The 19,420-nt window shown below is 41.7% G+C and overlaps 1 protein-coding gene across 5 annotated transcripts in view; it reads left to right on the forward strand.

Moving 5' to 3' along the window:
• Nucleotides 1-19,420, forward strand: part of evla (Enah/Vasp-like a) — a 40,682-nt gene that overhangs the window by 1,302 nt on the left and 19,960 nt on the right. The window contains exon 1 of one of the 5 annotated variants that reach the window (XM_019887218.1): nt 4,332-4,587. The exons of 1 other annotated variant lie outside the window; for it this stretch is intronic. In XM_019887218.1, the coding sequence (XP_019742777.1) occupies nt 4,565-4,587 (23 nt within the window). In that variant the 5' untranslated portion in view covers nt 4,332-4,564. Of the gene's footprint in view, nt 1-4,331; nt 4,588-9,969; nt 10,237-19,420 lie in introns of those variants that run through there. 3 more of the 5 variants (XM_019887220.1, XM_019887217.1, XM_019887221.1) reach the window with 3 other exon arrangements.

Genomic DNA, 19,420 nt, shown 5'->3' on the forward strand with positions numbered 1-19,420 from the left:
TAAAAATATATCAAAATTTAGGCACAAGAAATGGTCTTAAATTTCTTTGTTTACACAGCTGACAGCACATTAAGATCACCAGGCAGACATTAATATTTGTCGAGCTTCACCCAAATTTATCATTAATGCTCACATCTACTACAGTACTCAAATATAACTTAAAGGTGAAGTCAAGTCCAAAATTTTCTTTGTAATAATAAGTTCAACTCACCCCCACTAGCCAAAGCAGGAGATTCTGATGAATAATGTGTTTGCGGACAATTAATTAAGTAGCAAAATCCACCTTTTTTTATATTTCTAACGGGGTGGCCATTTTGCCACTTGCTGTCAACTGAAAATAACATCAGAGTTGCTCAGGTAACAAACAATCATGGCTCACCTGTTTTCTGAGTTTGGTCACGTGACCTTTACAAACTGAGCCATGATTGGTCTTGACCTGAGCCCAAAGCAACTGTTACATCATTTTAGTCGACAACAATTGCAAAATGGCCACCCCCCCCCCCCCCCCCGAGATGGATAAAAAAGGGTGGATTTTGCAGCTTTATTCATATCACAAACAAATTTTTTTGGAATCGATTACTCTGGCAATTGACCCCTCCCCCTCCCCACCGCCACTGCACAGAGAATGAAACAATAACAAGACTATTTTGACAAAGTTGAAAGTGTAGATTTCCGTTTTTACATGTAGGTAGTCAAAGCAAAAGGGTCATCAGAAAACTAAATGCTCGAGAAAAGTACCTGAAAATTCCTTAAGTACATAAAGTATTTTCAACACTGGCATATGAGCAGTACTTGCAGCCTCCTTCTCAGTTATGTTGGTATGCAGCGTAAAGCAGGGCCCCCAAAACCTCCAACCCTGAGTTGGACATATTTTTATGAGGCTCCCTCCTGCCTGGAGTTGGACTCCCGTGGGTGTCTGAACATGCGCATTGTGCACTTGACTACTTTACAGTTTCTTGTTGAACAGGGCAGCTTAGCTGCAGGGATTTTTTTAACTGGTTTTTCACTCCTTGATTCAAGGGCGGCATGGATGAGTGGCTTCACAGTTCTGCGATTCAAGGTTCGAATCTTAGCTCTCTTTTGCCTGTGTGGAGTTTTCACTTTCATGTTGTGGATCCTTTGGCTTTCTCCTTGTACAGTAGACTTCAACTGAGAGCGCTAATAAACAACTTGAAGCGAGCACTTCTTTGGGGAAGACTTTTTCACTCTCTGCTCAGGCTGTGTGCACAAAGTGTTGATTTGAATTGTGATTCGAGTAGGCATGGAAACGCAATCAGCAAATCAGAATTTTCTGACTGGAATCAAAACAAATCTCAGAATACTGTTGTGGATTATTGTGAGACTTGAATGTGATGAGCAACTCAGTGTGTCAAACATCGACCAAGCAGTAGCTCGGATTTTGAAAAACTTGTAACTTGGATCACTTGTAAGTTGAGGTATGACTGGAGGCGAAACTGTGCATACTTTACAGCGAATAGCTGTGGATTTGCTGTACTTCTTTGGACAGCAAACTCATTGAGACTTAATCAACAGCGCCTGTGCTGGTTGCGGCCAAATAGTGCGCTTCGTTTTGCCTCATCTGCTAGACAGAACTGTTTAGCGATGATGGTGACTCTCCACAAAGCCACAGACAAGAACAATTTAAGTCGGCGAGATCATTTTTTGGGGAGGGGGGGACGTGGCTGCTTCCTTTGTAGTATAAATGCAAATGTCCGTACACGAGAGTTATTTTTAGGCAGAGTGCTTTTATTGTCTCGTGGTGCTTCTCTCTTCTTGTCAGGCCGGCTGCTATAATTTGCTTGGCAATGTGTGTCTCTATGCGTGTGACTTTGGTTTTGAAACGGGCGCAAGGGGCTCAAATGCGAGGCGTCCGTCCTCATATATTAATGCGGCCTGACCGCTGTGGTGAGTCACGGTAGGAAAAGGTAGAAGTGCCGGCGGGATGTAAAACGCTGACTCGTGAGTCTCGCCTCCGGATGCTGCGCCATCAACAAAGCCAACCTACCCCAGTCCTCCTGTCATTTCATGAACAGGTTCAGTATCAGTTCAAGCTGGCGTTCCAGAAGAAAGAAATGCTTTTGAAATGTACTAATTAGTGAATGGGCATTGAAGTGTCACACTTCCCGCTCTGTATGTTAAATTAGAGACAGTTCCATGTCAATTTACTTGCATGCATATGAATTGAATTTCACTGTTCTTGAAAGCAGTCTCTTTTTTTTCCATCTGAGGAGGCATCAATTGTTTAAATTGGCGACACATAAGAAAATCAGTGTTGTCTCTTACTTTCTAGCACCCTTTCATGTTGTGTTATGAATTATGTAAATATAATGCATCAGGAGTCATTATAAAATTTTACATCTATTTTAAAATACTAACAAGCACAGGGGTTCTCAAACTTTTTAGGTCCAGTTTTTTCCCCCCAAACACCACCTCATAATCTAACGAAATGATTTATTGATTTTTTGAAAAACGTTTCATCCTTCATATTTATGAACTGTTTCATGGATATGAACTTAATCAGAAAACATTGAATTAAATTTAGGATTGATCCATCATCGTACTTGTCATGCACTGCTTCAACTAACGACATGACTGCAGACAGAGAGGAGCTAGTTTACGAAAGCACACTCAGTGTTGCCAATTTCGGGATATGGTTGCTATATTTAGCAACTATTCCAGCCGCCATTTTTCTAAAAAGTGACTTGTGATTCTAATTCCCGTTAAGAAACAGACAACATGAATCAAATCATTTTCACATTGTTTTCCATTTGAAAATAAAAGAGGCCAGTGTGGGGCAGTCCCGGAGTCAATTGCACTGAACATTGCCAAAGACACGGTGCCTATTTTTACAATGCAAAAGCAGTAGTTTATGCACAGACTGGATTTTGCTGAGGTCACCTTGTCTTACTTGGACAACTCCACAGAGAGAAAAGAACATGAGAGAGCTAGAAAAGCAAGGTTGTCATATCGATGTGATACAGCTCTTTCATTTCAGAGATTTTAATTCGCCCCAAGTTAAGAAAGAGAGAGTAGTTCTTAGATTCGTATTTTTATGTAATTGAAGCATAAGTGATACGACAAACTGTAACTTATCATTTATTGCAATTTATTTTGTGGACCTCAAGCTACGGCTCATGGAGCCCTGGGTACCACACCAGATGCAGCAATGTTGATTCCCAGAATGGACCGGCGTCTTTAATCTTGGACTGTTACGTGTTGCTAGGCAGAATTCATGGAACACTATAATCGATCAAACTGTAGTCTGGTAGACAAGATGGAAATGACTCCAAAAACAGCAATTCAAATTGATTGCATATCACCTTCACAATTTGAAAACTGCATTCTACTACAATGCATTGTCAATTTCAATTCATCCCAACTGTTCCAACATAAATACATCACTCCACAGTTTGATATATTTTTTCCATTTAACAGTTGAGCCTTGGCGAAGGTTTGGAACATTGCAATTACCGGTACATATTGTCGTAATGAAACACAGCCAATAAATCCAGAAAAATGAAGTGTTTAGAAAAACATTTGTTGCCCGGTTAATACTAAAATGTTGTGTCCCCAATACACATGAAATCATACCTGATGTTCTTGTGACACTGCTCTCAAACTTTACAAGGTCCCCGGCTAATCTTCTCTCGTGATTGTCGTAACGCAAACGTAAAGTCTGTACACTTAACAACGTTGAGATGATCTTTTCAGGAAAAAAAAAAAAAAAAGATTTCCAGCCTACTCCTTCTGTGTTCCTCATCTCTGGATGGGTACTGGAAATTGTAACATCATGTCTGCGCCCAGGGAGCATGTTCAAAACATTGCTCTTTGTCGTCGCCAGAGTCTCAACTTCTTCTGGTTGTTAGTACAACAGCCAGCAAGCTCCCAAGATTTGCGAGACATCTTTAAATGGTATTGGGTGCTTCGAGATCGTTTCGAAAGGAACCACAAAATGTTCAAACCAACAGCTCTGGGAAACAAATTGTAACAAATGGTTCGCTGTGACTTGCCGTGTCTTATAGGACGTTGCACCCAAAACTGTTTCCACATCAGAGCCTTCAGTAATAAAATGGATGGAAAACTGTTTTTGTGTGATATCATGGATAAAGGCTTCGTAGCTGTAACGTCTATCCAGCGCAAAAGATTCCCTGGAGGCAGAAAGTCAGCGTTCCTCGCAAACAAATGGAGTGAGGTGACTGGTCTTTGCCGGTCACATGTTCCCTCCCTCGCTCTCTTTCTTCCTGCCTCCCTCCCTTTCTCTGTCCCTCTCTCTCTCTCTCTCTCTCTCTCTCTCTCTCTCTCGCTCTCTCTCTCTCTCTCGCTCTCTCTCTCTCACTCCCTTTCTTTCTCTCTGACTTGCATTCCCTCACTCTTGTTGCAACCGCCTTCTTCGCAGCGTCTCAGGCTCACTGTGCTCTTTGGAAGATGTGAAGAAGGGAAGCTTTGACGCCGGCAGCATGCACGTCGCTCTCTCCTCTCAGATTAACACCTCATCTTCTGCTCCATAATCTCCTCCTTTACACCTGCCCCCGTTATTTGCCATCAGGACGGGACGGCCAGCAACATGTATTCCTTTGATGATTTCGGGTAGGACAACCCCTATCTTTGCTTCAGTGTTTTGTTTGAGCGAGTGTGATAGAAGATGGCTTGGGAATGTGTCTGTTGGCCCCTCTTTCTTTAAGCTGCGTGACCACAAAATGTTCCCTGGATGCAATTCCCTTGCTCTCCAGCCACGGATTGGAAAAAATACAGCTTGTTTTTCTGCCTTTTTCAATCCAATCTCTCTCTCAAGTGTGTTTCTTTACCCCAGCCAAGCTCCAGTTTGTTTTATTGGCTCAGTCTTTTCCCCGAGTAGAGGGAATGACTTACCTCCGTCAGCTGTTTGCAGAGCCTCGCGGGATCTCTCCCATCTGAATTGCACGCGAGTGTGAGAAAGTCAGTACAGGAAGCGCGGGATAGAAAGCGCTTAATCGCTCAGCAGCAGAGTGAGTGGGCCTACGGAACCAGATGACGGCGTGATATCGGGACCTTGGCAGATTGCAATGTGATGCTCCAAATACAGATGTGTGGGACGTTATTCCTACTTTGTGCTTGACTGCGCGCGCTCTAGTAATCTACTGTCAAGTCCGGCTTCATCTTCTTTTACTCCGTGGCTATAACAACCTCTCTTTTATTTATTTATTCATTTTTAATTCAATGGCTTCCACCTAGGTCCAGTGGTTAGCGCGTCGACCTCACAGTGCAGAGGTACCGGGTTCAATTCCAGCTCCCTGTATGGAGTTTGCTTGTTCTCCCCGGGCCGGCGTGGGTTTTCTCCGAGTACTCCGGTTTCCTCCCACATTCCAAAAACATGCACGGCAGGCTGATTGAAGTCTCTAAATTGTCTGTAGGTGTGAGGGTGAGCGCGCATGGTTGTTTGTCTCTATGTGCCCTGCGATTGGCTGGTAACCAGTTCAGTGTGTCCCCCGCCTACTGCCCGAAGATGGCTGGGATAGGCTCCAGCATGCCCCCCCGCGACCCTTGTGAGGATAAGCGGATCGGGAAATGAATGAATGAATGACTTCCACCTAGTGGTCATCACATCTGCCTCACACTTCTGAAGTTCAGGTCTTGAGTTTGCATGTTCTCCACATGTTTGGCTTGTGCTGGGTACTGTGCCATCCTTTCCTGTTTCAAAACCTAAAAACCACGCATTCTAGGTTCATTCAAGACTCTAAATTGTCAATAGGAGTAAAAATGCGTTTGAGTGCTTGTTTGTTTATTTGTCCTGTGTTTCGCTGGTGATCAGTCGAGTGTGTACCCCACCTCTAACCCAAAGTCAACAGGGATAAGCTTTAGCTCACACACAACCTTAAAGAGTACAAGCGCGATAGAATACGGTATGGATGGATGGATGGACTTTGCATGCTATCTCGTAAGTATTTTCTTCCCGGAATGGAAGCAGCCTATGTCTTTAAGGATCAGGATTAGAATGTTGAGGAAGGTGGCGTGGAGAGCGTAGGAGACGAGGTGGGGGGAGGGTTTCTTGTGTCTATAAATTGCATGTGTCCATAACAATAATTCAAGGTGAAATGAGCGATTGATAGTCAATATCAGTGTTAACATGCTGGGATGAGTCATTGTGTGTCTGTTGTGTTTATGCAATTAAAAGAACCATTTATAATGATTTTACACACTGAAAATTTGAACTGGAGTAATGAGGACAGTTGCAGTTGTTGCCATGGGGACATCATCACCCACGTTACCCTGCACACCTACCGTATTAGCTCATATAGTGGTTAGAGGTGTTTATATCCTCAGCTGCAGAAAGTACCAGGCATTTATTGGGCTATGGCAGGGTTGGGCAACTTATTTTCCAACGGGGTCCGTCCTGTGAAAAACTGGAACATGAGTCGAAGGCCACCCAACATGCTAGTCTTGACTGTATTCCTTATTATTTGAATGTATTAATATATGAAGCATGAAATGTATTATTTCAATGAGCTGCTATTTGTGTTGACGTTGTATATGTAGTTATGATTACGAAATAATGGAAACAACATTTTTTAGCAGTCATTCAAATCAGTATTTTGTTAACATTCCGCTAACAAACCACTAACTCATACAGTTACGGTATTAGCTGTTCCAAGTTGGGACTCCCAAATCCTTACAGTACGTATCACACTCTTCCCTCCAACATGCAGAAAATGAGAATGTTGCTAACACGAGGACCGTTGCACTGAATTGTCTTTTTGAAAACTAGTCACCAGTAGTTGTTAAAAGTGTTACATACAGCATAGGTGACACTAAGTTGACCACAGTGAAGACAAAGTACAAGTAAATAAAAATAATAATATGTGAGTGGTACCACGTGATGTGTACATCAAAATAAAAACCCAGTGAGTTTATGTTTTAGTTTAGTTTATACTTCGTATAGACTGCGAGTATCGGTCAGAGAGTGTCGACGGGCATTACTGTCTCAAAATTCCATAAATGATACTTAATTTAAATAATATAGATTACGATACAGTATGTTGGGTTGGCACAGTGGTGTAGTGGTTCGCACATATTCTTCGCATTTCTCAAGTGTGGACTCCAGCCTTCCTGTGTGGAGTGGGACTGTTGTCTCTTGCTTGTGTGTGCGTGTGTTTCGCCAAATCTTCCTACTTCTTGACACATCAGTTTTGTTCATGAAACACTCCAAACTGTGCATACTACCAGGACTGAACATGATTGTGGATCGTTGTTTGTGCCCTGCCATTGACTGGCAAATAATCCAGAGTGTACTTTGTGTCTCTGCCAGAAGTCAGCTGGGACAGGCTCCAACTCACCCACAACAGTAATAAGGACAAGCACGATCGAAAATGGATGGAATGGATCAAATGAATTCTGGCTTCTATCACTCAATTGGGGCTGTCTTTCTTACCGTTTTATGGACACACCACTTGTGGTGGTGCCACATGGAATAAATCCACCCTTGAGACTTTCTAACTCCTCGCTAACTTCACCTCCAACAAGTTGTGCGCTCTTCCAGTTAGTGTACATCGGGTCATTCTTTTTTTTTCCAATTCCTAATTAATTTCAGGTCCATGTTCAGATGTTCAGTTGTGTTTTTGGGGGAATGTTTACAGCACTTTTACTTTAAAATCCATACATAATGATGGTTTACCGAACACAGCTGTATCATAAGGTGACTACCCCCTGTTGTTGTTGTTGTTGTTGTTGTTGTTGTTTTTTTAACTAAGCATATGGTCAGCCTGGTAGGATAGGCTGGTACAGGAATGGAGGGGAATAAAGTTTGTGTCTAATTGAGGAGCTATGTTAATTTTTTTTAAAAAGGATGAATAATTACGGCATAGCATCTATTGAAGCGGAGGCCATTGTTTGACGACTGCCGTTGATTTTTGTTCACTTAAGTAAATTGCCTTCCCCAACTACTGCACATCAGGTACCTTGGAGTCATTTTCTTATTGATTAAATCAGGATTACCTGCTGACTCGCTTGATTTGCAATACATAGCTAAAGATTGGTTTGGTATGACTTTATCGATGTAGAGAGTATCATGTGAAAGACAAGGTTGTGAGCGTACTAAGTTTTCCCATTGGAAGTTATTGCAGCTTATTTTTGTCATGTTCTGGTGTCTCGTGGCCAGACAAAACCAGCAACATCTATTTATAGTCCTTATTTCTTATTCTTTTAAATTTACATGACCTGGTTTGTCAATTTACGGAGCATAAGTTACTGTGTTGAAATGAATTTCTTTCTCGAAAAAGTCTGCGTCCATGTCCCTTCCTCAGGGTACAACCTCGCTCTAAAAAGATGGAACTTGTGATCATTTACACCGTCTGTCACAAATGTTACACAAGCCAGCTGGACCCTCTTCGAGAGATACTGTCTATGAGTCACGGGTAGCTTGGTGCTGAAAACCACATTTTCAATTGTTTTGTCCATGGGACGTATCAAAGCAGGGAACTTCCAGGGCTAAAACGTGAGCTTGTTAAAGAGAAAATAACAACACGCTACATTGAAACCAATCAAATAAATCATTGCTTTGCTTGACTGTTGTGAATGTTTTGCCTCTACATTTGGAAGTTTCAATCAGCTGCACTGCACGTGGAAGACCTGAATTGAGTCTGAAAGCAAATCAATTCCCACTGCATGTTAATGGACAATTAGCATGCCGCCAGTCTCTGCTATGACTGACCTCAGAGGTCCAGCCCATGCCAGTCAATAGAGCTCATTTGGAATGAGCTTAATTGCGGGTTGCTTTGGCAACATTGGGTGTTGATTGGGTGTCATTGATTGTTGGTTCATCATTTCTTGAAGCGACTGAGACATAATACGACATGTTTGCAACCGGCAGAGGTGCCGTTGTTTTACTCTCATCTAATTGGCGGTCTAAAGATGACATGGTGGCAAGTAGAGGAAGTTGAGCTACAGCCACACAAACATCGACTTTGGCGCAACGCCCCTCGGAGGCATTGTTCTGCTCAATACGACGCGGGCAAGGACTTCAGCACGTCCGGGGATATTTTCGCATTTCAGGTGCTATGAAAAATGTGGTTGCTTTGACACCCCTGCCCTCCCTACTGGGTCCGACAAAGGCATGTTTTGGTGGCCCCGCTAGAACAGTCACTCGCCCTGTAAATTCATGATATAATATGATAAGTTTCAATGTTTTTTGTCGTGTGTATTGTCTTCACAGTTTATGAAAATCTTAATGTTGAAATGTTGCTTCTGTGAAGTTACTTTTTTATATGTTAGTTATTTTCAGTGTAAAATCTAACCGAATACTTAACGTTTGACATTTTCTGGCCATTATTCAAGCCATTCCTTATGGAAGTGTTGAAGCTCAAGTGCAATAAAAATTGTGCACAGTACAAGAAAAAGATCAATGATGATTAAGCAATTTAAATGGATAAAACTCAAATGATTGAATATGAAAAAAAATCAAGAACGGGTTGATTTCTTCATATATATTCACGAAATTTGGTCGGGCCAGTGTTTGTGAACTTTAGGGGGCCAGACACAGTCACCTAGAGTATTAACAACTTTTTTTTTTAATATCCTTTCAATCTTAAAATACCCATTCCACATGCTTTAAACACTTAAATAACACACATTTTAAACACGTTGTAAATGTATTTCAATGCAAGAAAGAAATTGTTGAACATGTGCATGCAAAATATTGTGATAGCATCCTATCAGGAGCTACTCTGCGATTCCCATCATCCATCTGCCATGCCCTTCAAAAAATAATAGTGTAATGAAATGTTCATCCCTCGTGTGGATACGAGGGGGCTGGGCATTAGGATCTGTTTGAGATGGATATGAGGTAATCTCCCCTGGGTTAACACAATGAAAAGAACACGGAAATTTTAATGACACACACTCGCACATACACACACGGTCCTCTGTTTTTTAGAGCGACATCAGGCCAGTCAATGACTTCATCTGTGCCGCCTGTCCATCCCTCATCGCTTTGTTGCCGGATGGACATTCATCACTGTCATTGTATAGGCTTCACTTAGACAAGTCGAGCCTTTTGTCTTTTCTAAATTATGTTGCAGGATTTCTGGGAGAGGATTAGCATGGGTTTCATGAGATTTTTAAGAGGGTAGGACAACCAGCGAGGTTATATTACATACAGCAGTTGACCAAAATGGACGTCCAGCGGGTGCGGGTGCGGGTGCTGCGTTACGGCCTCCCTCAAAGCGTCAGTGACTCGGGGCTGTTTTACAACCACATCTCCGGCAGGTTGGTGCCAGCACTTTTTTTTTTTTTTTTTTTTTTTTACTTGTACGCTCGCTGTGATTGATGTCCAAGTCGGAGACATGGACATGGGCTTTGTTACCATTCGGATTATGTGGGGTTTTCAGGCAAAAAAATGTTGTGTGTGGAGAGAAGTATTGTGATCGGCCAACAGCACAGAAGGCAAATCTTTACTTGTTGTATTTAATCAGATCTAAAATACTAATCTATAATCTTAATCTGTCAAACTGTTGTTTAGCCAAAGAATTTAGGTTATTTCGGATGAGCTTCTGTGTCCGTAGATCTTTTTTTTTTTTACCGTTTTTTTTTTTTTTTTTTTTTTTATTTTCTGGTTTATGAATGTTTTTTTTTTTTTTTTTTGTCATCTAGTGTACAGTTTTTACCTTTAAGGTAGGTTTACACTCTGTTGTTGTCTCCCGCCATCCCAGTTGCAGCCTCTCTGTAAAATCCGAAAAAATCTGAGTAATGGAGCCACTCCACCAAGCATCTTCTCCATCCCAAGCACGAGTGCATGTCTTAATAGCAAAGCTCTTCATACATGTTTAATTCACACACACATTGAACTCATGCGTGGTTTCTGGCTACAGCGGCACTATTGCAAGCCAGTGCCTCTTTGCTTTATCCGGTGCTTTTTCTTCAAGCATCCGTCGTAGTCACAATACGCAGAATGGGGGATGTAATTGTAATGTATGCAAATCACCTAGACAGGGAAAACGTTATGTAGGTCACATGTAGACTGTAACTGTGCGGTGTGTGAGCTTTTTTTTTTTTCTTTCTGACTTGAGTAGATGTAGGAGTATAGCAAACGGATGCTGCTTGAGCTTTTCCACATACAACCAAACAACGGGACATTTAGCTAAGAACATAAGCACATTAATGTTGGCATTAATGCCATTAAGGCTTCACTACTCTGCTTACACACACACACACACACACACACACACACACACACACACACACACACACACACACCAGGGGGCTTAGTTGCAGCCCATTCCGCAGGGGTTACACTGCACTTTGTATGTATCAGCACTTAGATAAAAAAAAAACAAGATGGAAGAGCTCAGAGGTCACTACCTGGTCATCACCAGGAGCTTGAAAAAGGCTTTTGTGACAGAATTTAGATTACAACTCTGATGTGTCAGTATGTAATGTACTTTTTAGATGATGGATTATGCCAGTATATGTTGTGCCAGCGGATGAAAACCCTCAAAGTGATCCAGTTAGTGATCCAGCAACCGGCAGCCCACAGGCCGCACACTCAGAGTGACCCTCGATTCCTTTGTTTAATGTTTGCCTTGTGTCAAGTTTTACTACTGTAGCATTAAGAGTTAAATATTTCAGGTCAACAAAGACTGCCTTTATGTAATATTTATAGGAATTTTATTGATGGTGAAGTCTAGACACACGTATTTTCCTAAAAACATATAGACAATATATGTTCAATGAAATCCAGAATCACTTTTTTTTTAATCTAAAAACAAAAAAAAAAATTGTCTAGAAAACAGCAAAAACAACTATCATTTTTATGTTAAGCTAAATTGTCACATCTGCTGAAAGCAACCCTTAAAGTAACTTGTAATATAAGGTAACTTTTGTAACACTGGCAAACAGGACAGACTATCAAGTTCTGGACCAAACAGAATAATGTTTTTGAATTCCAGAAATGCAGGCTCAAACAAAGTACGATAACAATAGTATTTATTTACAGAAAAGCGCCCCGATAAAGTTCAAAAAGAAATCGCTGGTCACAAGGAGCCAGCAGAAACAACGCATAAACAGAAGCGCTTGCTAAAGGCAAGTTACTGGGGAACGCCAAGAAGAAACGAAATGTCAAAAGTGAATAACGTGAAGCCAAAGATCAAGAGCAAGAAGAAAAAATAAAAAATACAAACTAGAATCTATGACTAACGAGAGTGACTACGGAGACTCTCAAGAAATCTAGAAAGCAACACTTGAAGCACCACAGCGAGCAAGGTAAATAATCCGACAAGAGACTAGGCAGCTTGGCGGTCCTTAAATACTTGGCAAGGCTGGATGAGGAAACGCGGAACAGGTGCAATTGCTGGAGGGAAACGCCCTTTACTCCAGCTGGGGCGGAATCATAATCGAAACAAACAGACAGACATGACACAGACACTTATGGACAGCTTCTGTCGATGCACAACCACTATATCGCTACAAATTCCATTTCTTGCCATTTTTGTCTTTGTCTGGGTTTGTCATGATACATTTTTCTTCTTTGCCATCATTGGTACAAGTTCAAGTTCCTGTTCTCTGGATATCATTTTCGACTTTGTCATTACTGTATTGGTACCCTTAGTGTGGTGGCATCACATAAGAATGGCAAAAAGACCCCCAAAATGACATTTTTCACTGTGTATTTGACCTTGGGTGCATTTTAATCGGCATTCTGCACTCTGTTCATCAACAGCCTGAAATCATTTTCTGCAGCATCTTGCTGTTTGTTTTCAACAAGCGCGTCGTTTTGTCGTCTTACAAAGGTGCAGAAATAACATTGGTTTGTGCTGTTTTTAGCTCTTGCAGGCGTCCTGAAGCACTACTTTCCCCCTTGAGCAGATTAGAGGTCTTGTATGAGAGTTAAGTCCTGGTTAATTTAGATTTAAGACTGCAGTGAGGTAATGATCGGCCTGCCGCACGACGCCTCTAATCCTGCCTGTCAGACCGACCTCCGTTTTCTTTCAGATGAAACCCCACTCCTCCCCTTCACACACACACACACACACACACACACACACACACACACACACACACACACAAACAAACATGGGCATCCATACTGTAACTATCCACTCACTCCCCCACCCATGGTGCCCATACCGCTCTTGCCCCAAAAATGGCCTAGTCAACTTGAGAGGCTCTCCTCCCCATGATGGCGCTTAACTCAATCCATACGCAGTCAGCATTAAAGGTGTGTGCATTTTTGAAATCGTGCATCTATTATGCAACCGTCAGAACATTGTCTGATACATCATCTTGTTTCAGCCCTGAGATAAAATAATAGCAGAGCAACACTTTGCCTCAATTTGTGTAGACCCTGATGACTGTGGAAGTAGCGCTTTGGTTTCACTGAGGCCCACTGACATGTATGAATACGAACAAAGACAAGAAATTCCCTTTCCCCCCCCCCCGCTCTATACTGATAATTGTATATCTCTGTTACCTTCACCAGAAGGCAAAATGCATTGCAGTGCCTAATTACCTCCCGCGCCGCCCAGGAAGTTTCCTCAGATGGTGTCATTGCTCCCAGCTGACTGACTATTGTACCAGAGGTCATGATTTATTGAAGATGATTAATTAGAATGAATAAAGTCACGGTCTGCTGGAAGAATTAAATGTTAGGTCCCTGTTCTCCAATCACTTCAGCTCTCTCCTTGTTACATGAATGTGCATTCGGAAATATCAGTCACTGTGATCCTCTTTTTGATGCACAAGGTCAGACAAAATGGTCCATTTGGATTTCTTTGTAGCTTCATCCTTATACGAAGTGAGAAAAAGATTTTAGTCAGTAGCCCAACTTCGTCTTCCAACGGATACAGGGTCTTTAACATGCTGAATGTAGTTTACATGTACAGTAGTTTAGCGCAGGAATACCAAGAATTTGATGCAACACGTTTTTAGCAGCCTCCCCGTCTGTTCATCTGGGCAATATAGTATCTCCATGTAAGAGTGACTCAACTTACGTGTGTTTCTACACACAAATCTTTTTCTAGAGTTGTGAGGAAAAATGTGAGTTAGAAGTCACAATGGTGACAGAGAACTTCACAACAAGAAGTAAATGGTGAATAATCCCTCCAAAAAAGGTGGGGTGTGCCTCAAGCTTTGCCGTTTGTAGTTAAAATTTCATGAATACATCCTATTTACATTTCTTAAGAGACTTCTAAATTGGAGTAGATTTTATGCAGAAGATGCCAAGTAATTTTTCATTACAGTTAGTGTTGTGCTGTTCATGATCAGTAAAAAATGTCCAGGAGAAGAAATTTTACATGGCAGGTTCACAGAGCTATATGATTGAACAAAATACTGTATATCTTAGTGCAATATAAAAACATCTGTCAGACCCTTTATCGTTGCTATTGTTGTTTTCTGTGTGTACTAATGTAGCCTCGGTGACATTAAGACAGCAACGGTCGCTTTTCAATTATGTCATCCTTATACCTCACTCTCCAGGGAAGAGTAATCAATTTACATTCCATCCTAACCATAACCCATTAGTGTGCATTGACCCGCATGTGAGCTGAGTTCAGGAAACTGAGTCTGCAATGTACTTGCAAGAGCGTAAGGCTGGGCAATGAATCGACCTTTAATTATGACTTTGATGTTGGATTCCCACGATCATAAAAAGATTGTAATCAAAGAAACGATTCATATTAAACACTTCCTACATTGTCGTGCTGACTGCACGATGTCGCTTGTACTAAACCAAGGACACCCCCTTGCGTGAGAGAGTTTTTGGTTCCTCTTGCACTCATGACAAGCTGACAGCACATTTCTGAGACTTTAGCGCCTCGTTCATGAATGGGATCATGAGGCGGTCGCGTCGGGCCTGGTGACTCATCCAAAATTGCGACGCCTTTGTCCGCAAATGAGCAGAACAAAACATTTAGCTAATTGCCACTGTAATAGAAGTCCTGTCCTGAGGTGGGAACCAAGCAAGGCCTCCTGCGCCTCACCGTCCTGCCCATTGAGAATCCGTAGCCTGGCCAACTATTGCTTCTACTTGACTTTGAACTGCTATGCATAATTTGCTCTTGTCTTCATGTTGACGGAGAAGGGGGCACATATGTCAAACCATGTGTGCAAGCTTTGCTTTATTCAAAAGCCTTGCCCGGCCGGCATCGTGGCCTCCTTTTCCCTACCCGAGGCCTATTTGACACAAGGAAGCACTCAGTGTGGCAGAAGGCTTTGTGTCATTGCTTTGTTGGTTTTTATTTTCCTTCGCCGCTGACATTTTCTCTTCTGCTCATCATATTCATCTTTCCATGGCCTTCTCATCTTCACGCTTCTCTCTCTCTCTCACTCTCTCTCTCTCTCTCTCTCTCTCTCTCTCTCTCTCTCTCTCTTCATGTTTTCTAGCCTGTTAACTTCCATGCAGTTAAAAGAAGAATGCATTTTTGTGCTCATCATATTTATCATCTGGTACAGGATACAAACTGTTCTCATTTCTTTGTCTTTTACTCCCCAGACGGTTAGAAAGAAGGAACTTTGTGCTTCACCTTCAACCCTTTTGTATTTCAACCATATTTTCAGTGTTGCTTTTAACTCTTACGCCATTAAAGTCAACAAAGCCAAGGCCAACATCACATAATTCCTCAAATAGTGTCCGTCTCTCTAATACACGCTGTGTCCCAATAAATCGCCCTGCACACCAACAACTTTTAAGGCTTAAAGACCTCCTTCCAAGGCTTAAAGACTTCCTTCTAAGAATAAATGCCTACTTCCCCCCCCATCCGAAAAAAAGGAAACTTTAATAATCTCAGTTCCTAGACAATACAAACTGAAATTCACTATTTATGCAAACAAACTCTCTGAAATTCTGACCTAGTTGAGTTCAAAATAGTACAAATAATGTACAAAGCAAACAATAACCTACTCTGCCACAATACTGTTCAAAATGAGAGAGCGTTGCTCTGACTTTACGGGGACCGGTACAAACGTCTACAAGGAAACCTAAAAGGAGAACAAACATTAAACAAAGGTGTGTTTCTCTTTGAGCTGTTAGGTTGTGGAACTGACATGAAAAGGTGTGAATCACTTGCTGTCTTCAAAAAGGTTTGCAAAGTACAAAGCAATTATCTAAATAAGGCACTAGTCGCTGAAACTGAAGAAATGTCACAACTTTTGGGACGCACTAGTTTGAGTCGAATTGAAATCATGTGTGAGTATGAGGGTATGATGATTTAGAGATGCATTCGGGTGTGTGCGTATGTACTGCATGTACTTTACATATGGTGTTGATTCATCCAATTAATTGAATGTCACTGACTAAGATTTGAGCAACGCACGACCTTTTAGCGATGATGCATTTCCATCGTCCATCATGCACGTGTACTCTCGTCACCTCTTGGCCCAAATGTGACCAGAATCGTACTTGTTAGCAAAAACGTCCCACTGCCTTCTGTCTTCATTAACGCCTTGAAAGTATCAGCATATATGTCACCCGCTGGAGATGCTTGCCAGTGAAATTAGACACTGTGGCTAGACGGGAACGTCGCTTTATTTGTGACTTGCTTAAAGAGGCGTGCTTAATGTCCAAAAGAAGAAATGAAAGCATCAGTCCATTCCTCTGCTAACTGCTCCAGAAATAGTTGCTGCTTTTGTAAGAAGATCGTTGCGAGCGGCAGTAAACATGATGTCTGGATGTTGAACTTACCCTCACTCTAATCAGTTACAAATCCATTATGCTGTCAATCAGGATGGCTCTATTTGTATGTATTCAAGTAACCTCTCATTGACGTACTGTGCTTTTTCTTTGTATTGTGTAATGACAGAAAAATGTTGCCAGCCATCAGCATCTGTGTTCACTTCTGCCAGCCCAGTCTCAATTGCACAAGTCTGGTAAACAGATGAATCATACCTTTTTCCACAGTCAGTTATGGTAGCATTAATTGGTAACTATATGGTTGTCTTGCTCCAGCAGATCATTTTCATCGTTGTGACTGCTAAATACCGTGACCGTTTCAAACGTTCCTCTGTCTTGCCTGCAGGCAGAGCGGTTTATTCCCAAAGGGCGTTGGCTCGGAGGGCAAGGAGCCCAGTGCATTCTGGTCACTATTGGTGTTGAGCAAAAGCGACCACAACCACATTCTGTGGTAGCTGTTTTCTCTAAAATATTTCTGCAGGGAATGCAAAAAAAAAAAAAAAAAACAACATTCTGCCTGTGGCCAATGACAGAGAATGTAAACTCACCATTTGTTGACGGTATATGAGGTTATTTTTTGGTTCATTTTATGAATATTGTCACTGATGGTAAGGTGTTAGACTTGCCTGATTTGGGTGCAGGTAGCATGGGTTTCATTCCCAGTCAGTGATTGCTGGAATCCATGCAGGAGATATGAGTAACTTCAAGACGATCTCCACTTGTGGATGACGTTAAGTTTGCCAGGGCGATCACAGATCCCCACTAAGTGTTACAAGTAACGTAATTACTCTCGTGACCTGAGGGAGTTGCGCCTCCTTGTCAGCCACTGAGCAGCAGAGAAGTGGCTTTTACTCGCTCCTCACATAAGTCACTCAACGCTATTCTTATTTTCGCCGTCACGCACCCTTTTTCCAAGCTCCATTTGTAAAGCTGCTCACATTAACAGGCTGAAGGTGTGAGGACCAAAGAAAGCAGAGGGAGGTGAAAAGGCTCAAGTGTGTCTATGCCAGCACTTTACCTATCTAGCCAGCTAGCTAGCTTACTATCTAGCTATCTATCGCTTTGTCTATATCTCATAACATCAGAGGAGGCATTTATTTATTAATTACTGTTTGTTTGTATTATGAGACAGCATTTTACACACGAGCAATCTTCAGATATACAGTCACTTGAGTGAAGTGAATAAAATTTGGTTTGAAATAGTGACTGCAGTTGAGTGCTGTTGAGTGTGGCGTAGCGAGCAATCAATAATGAGTGTCATTTATATCAGCATGAGTGTTAATCTGCAAGGGCCCCCCCTTCAACCACGAACTGCTCAGGAACTCGTGGCAATTCCACAAAAATGTAGTCTCGTGTTCCAAGAAGGCGTGAACTGATACATTTTAACTGTAGTCACCTGGAATCCGCATTGCAGTTAAAGGTAACTAGTAATTTACCAGGAATATCGGAAACGAGTAGGCAGCTTCATTAAGTATGGCAAGCGTACAGGAGCTCTTAATTGGCCGATGTATTTCCAGGCCAGTCCTGGCAATCTCAACCGCTAGCAGCCATCCCCCGCCCTTTAATACTGTGCATGGGACATGTTTATAACATCCTAGTTGGGTCCAGAGTAAATCCACTCTTCAAGTTAGCTAGGCGCTGTTGTTTTGCTTCGAAACAGTTGTCTGAATGACAGTGTCTGTTAACTGTGGTAATTGCAGTTGCTAGCCAGGGTTTTTTTTTTTTAGCGGTAAAGGGATGTAAGAGAGAAGAGGCACTTATTTGCTTTATGTGTGAAACGTATCCAGCAATTACTTGAGACAGGGCGTCTATTAGAGTGGAAGTCGCTATTTAAGGAAATCCCACATCTTTTTTTGAGGTTGGTGCAGTTAATATTTGTTCTCAGGGGCTTGTTGCCTCAAGACAATAGTAACATTTAAATACCAGCAACACCCAACTTTTCCTTCGAGGTATTTTTGGAGGCATGGGACTTGCCTCTCAGCTTTCTCCACTGTTGCAGCAATATTTTGATACAAAATACAATCATTATTTCCTCATTGTTGTTCTTTCCTTCACAGCTTCTGCTCTTTTAGTTCAAGTCTGAAGCTGGTTGTGCTCTTGGTGATTTAAACAAACTATATCATTACCCCCCCCTCCACACACACACACACACACACACACACACACACGCACACACTCACTCACTCACTCACTCACTCACTCATCCCCAGACTGATGTGAGCATGTGTATGTGCTATAACAAAGTGCACTAAAGACCAGAAGGGTCATTTTCGTCATTTGAGGTTTTGAGCTTTTTAAGGCAACAACCCACCCTCTTCTTGTTTTATTTAATGTCAGACGTTACATTTGTGTGTTTATTGCTGAGTCACCACATACGGTAACTACACTAAACTCATGCTTCATTGGATTTATGCACAATTATACGGCTAGAATCTGGAATAATAGTGCAGTGCTATTTGTGCTTTATAGCAAACGTAAAGTATATGTTGCATTTGTCATCGTTCAACTTAGCATATCCGCAACAGTTTTTGGTTTTTAATTTGAAACATCGCCTTCACTTCAGATTCATGTGTCTATAACTATATGTACTTTGGGTCAAAAATAACAGTGGCCAACATATTTTGACATAATGCTTTTTAATCAAAGATTTAAGTGAACTTCTCTCTGATTAGGAATCCACCCTCCTTTTTTCTCGGGCACATCAGGTTTTCATAGTAATAATTAAAAATAATGAATAGTTATAGTCGCTCCAGTGTTCATAACTAATCTAAAAAAATCTAAAATCTT

The sequence above is a fragment of the Hippocampus comes genome, unplaced genomic scaffold, assembly GCF_001891065.2.
Source record: "Hippocampus comes isolate QL1 unplaced genomic scaffold, H_comes_QL1_v1.1 scaffold176, whole genome shotgun sequence".
Taxonomy (NCBI): domain Eukaryota; kingdom Metazoa; phylum Chordata; class Actinopteri; order Syngnathiformes; family Syngnathidae; genus Hippocampus; species Hippocampus comes.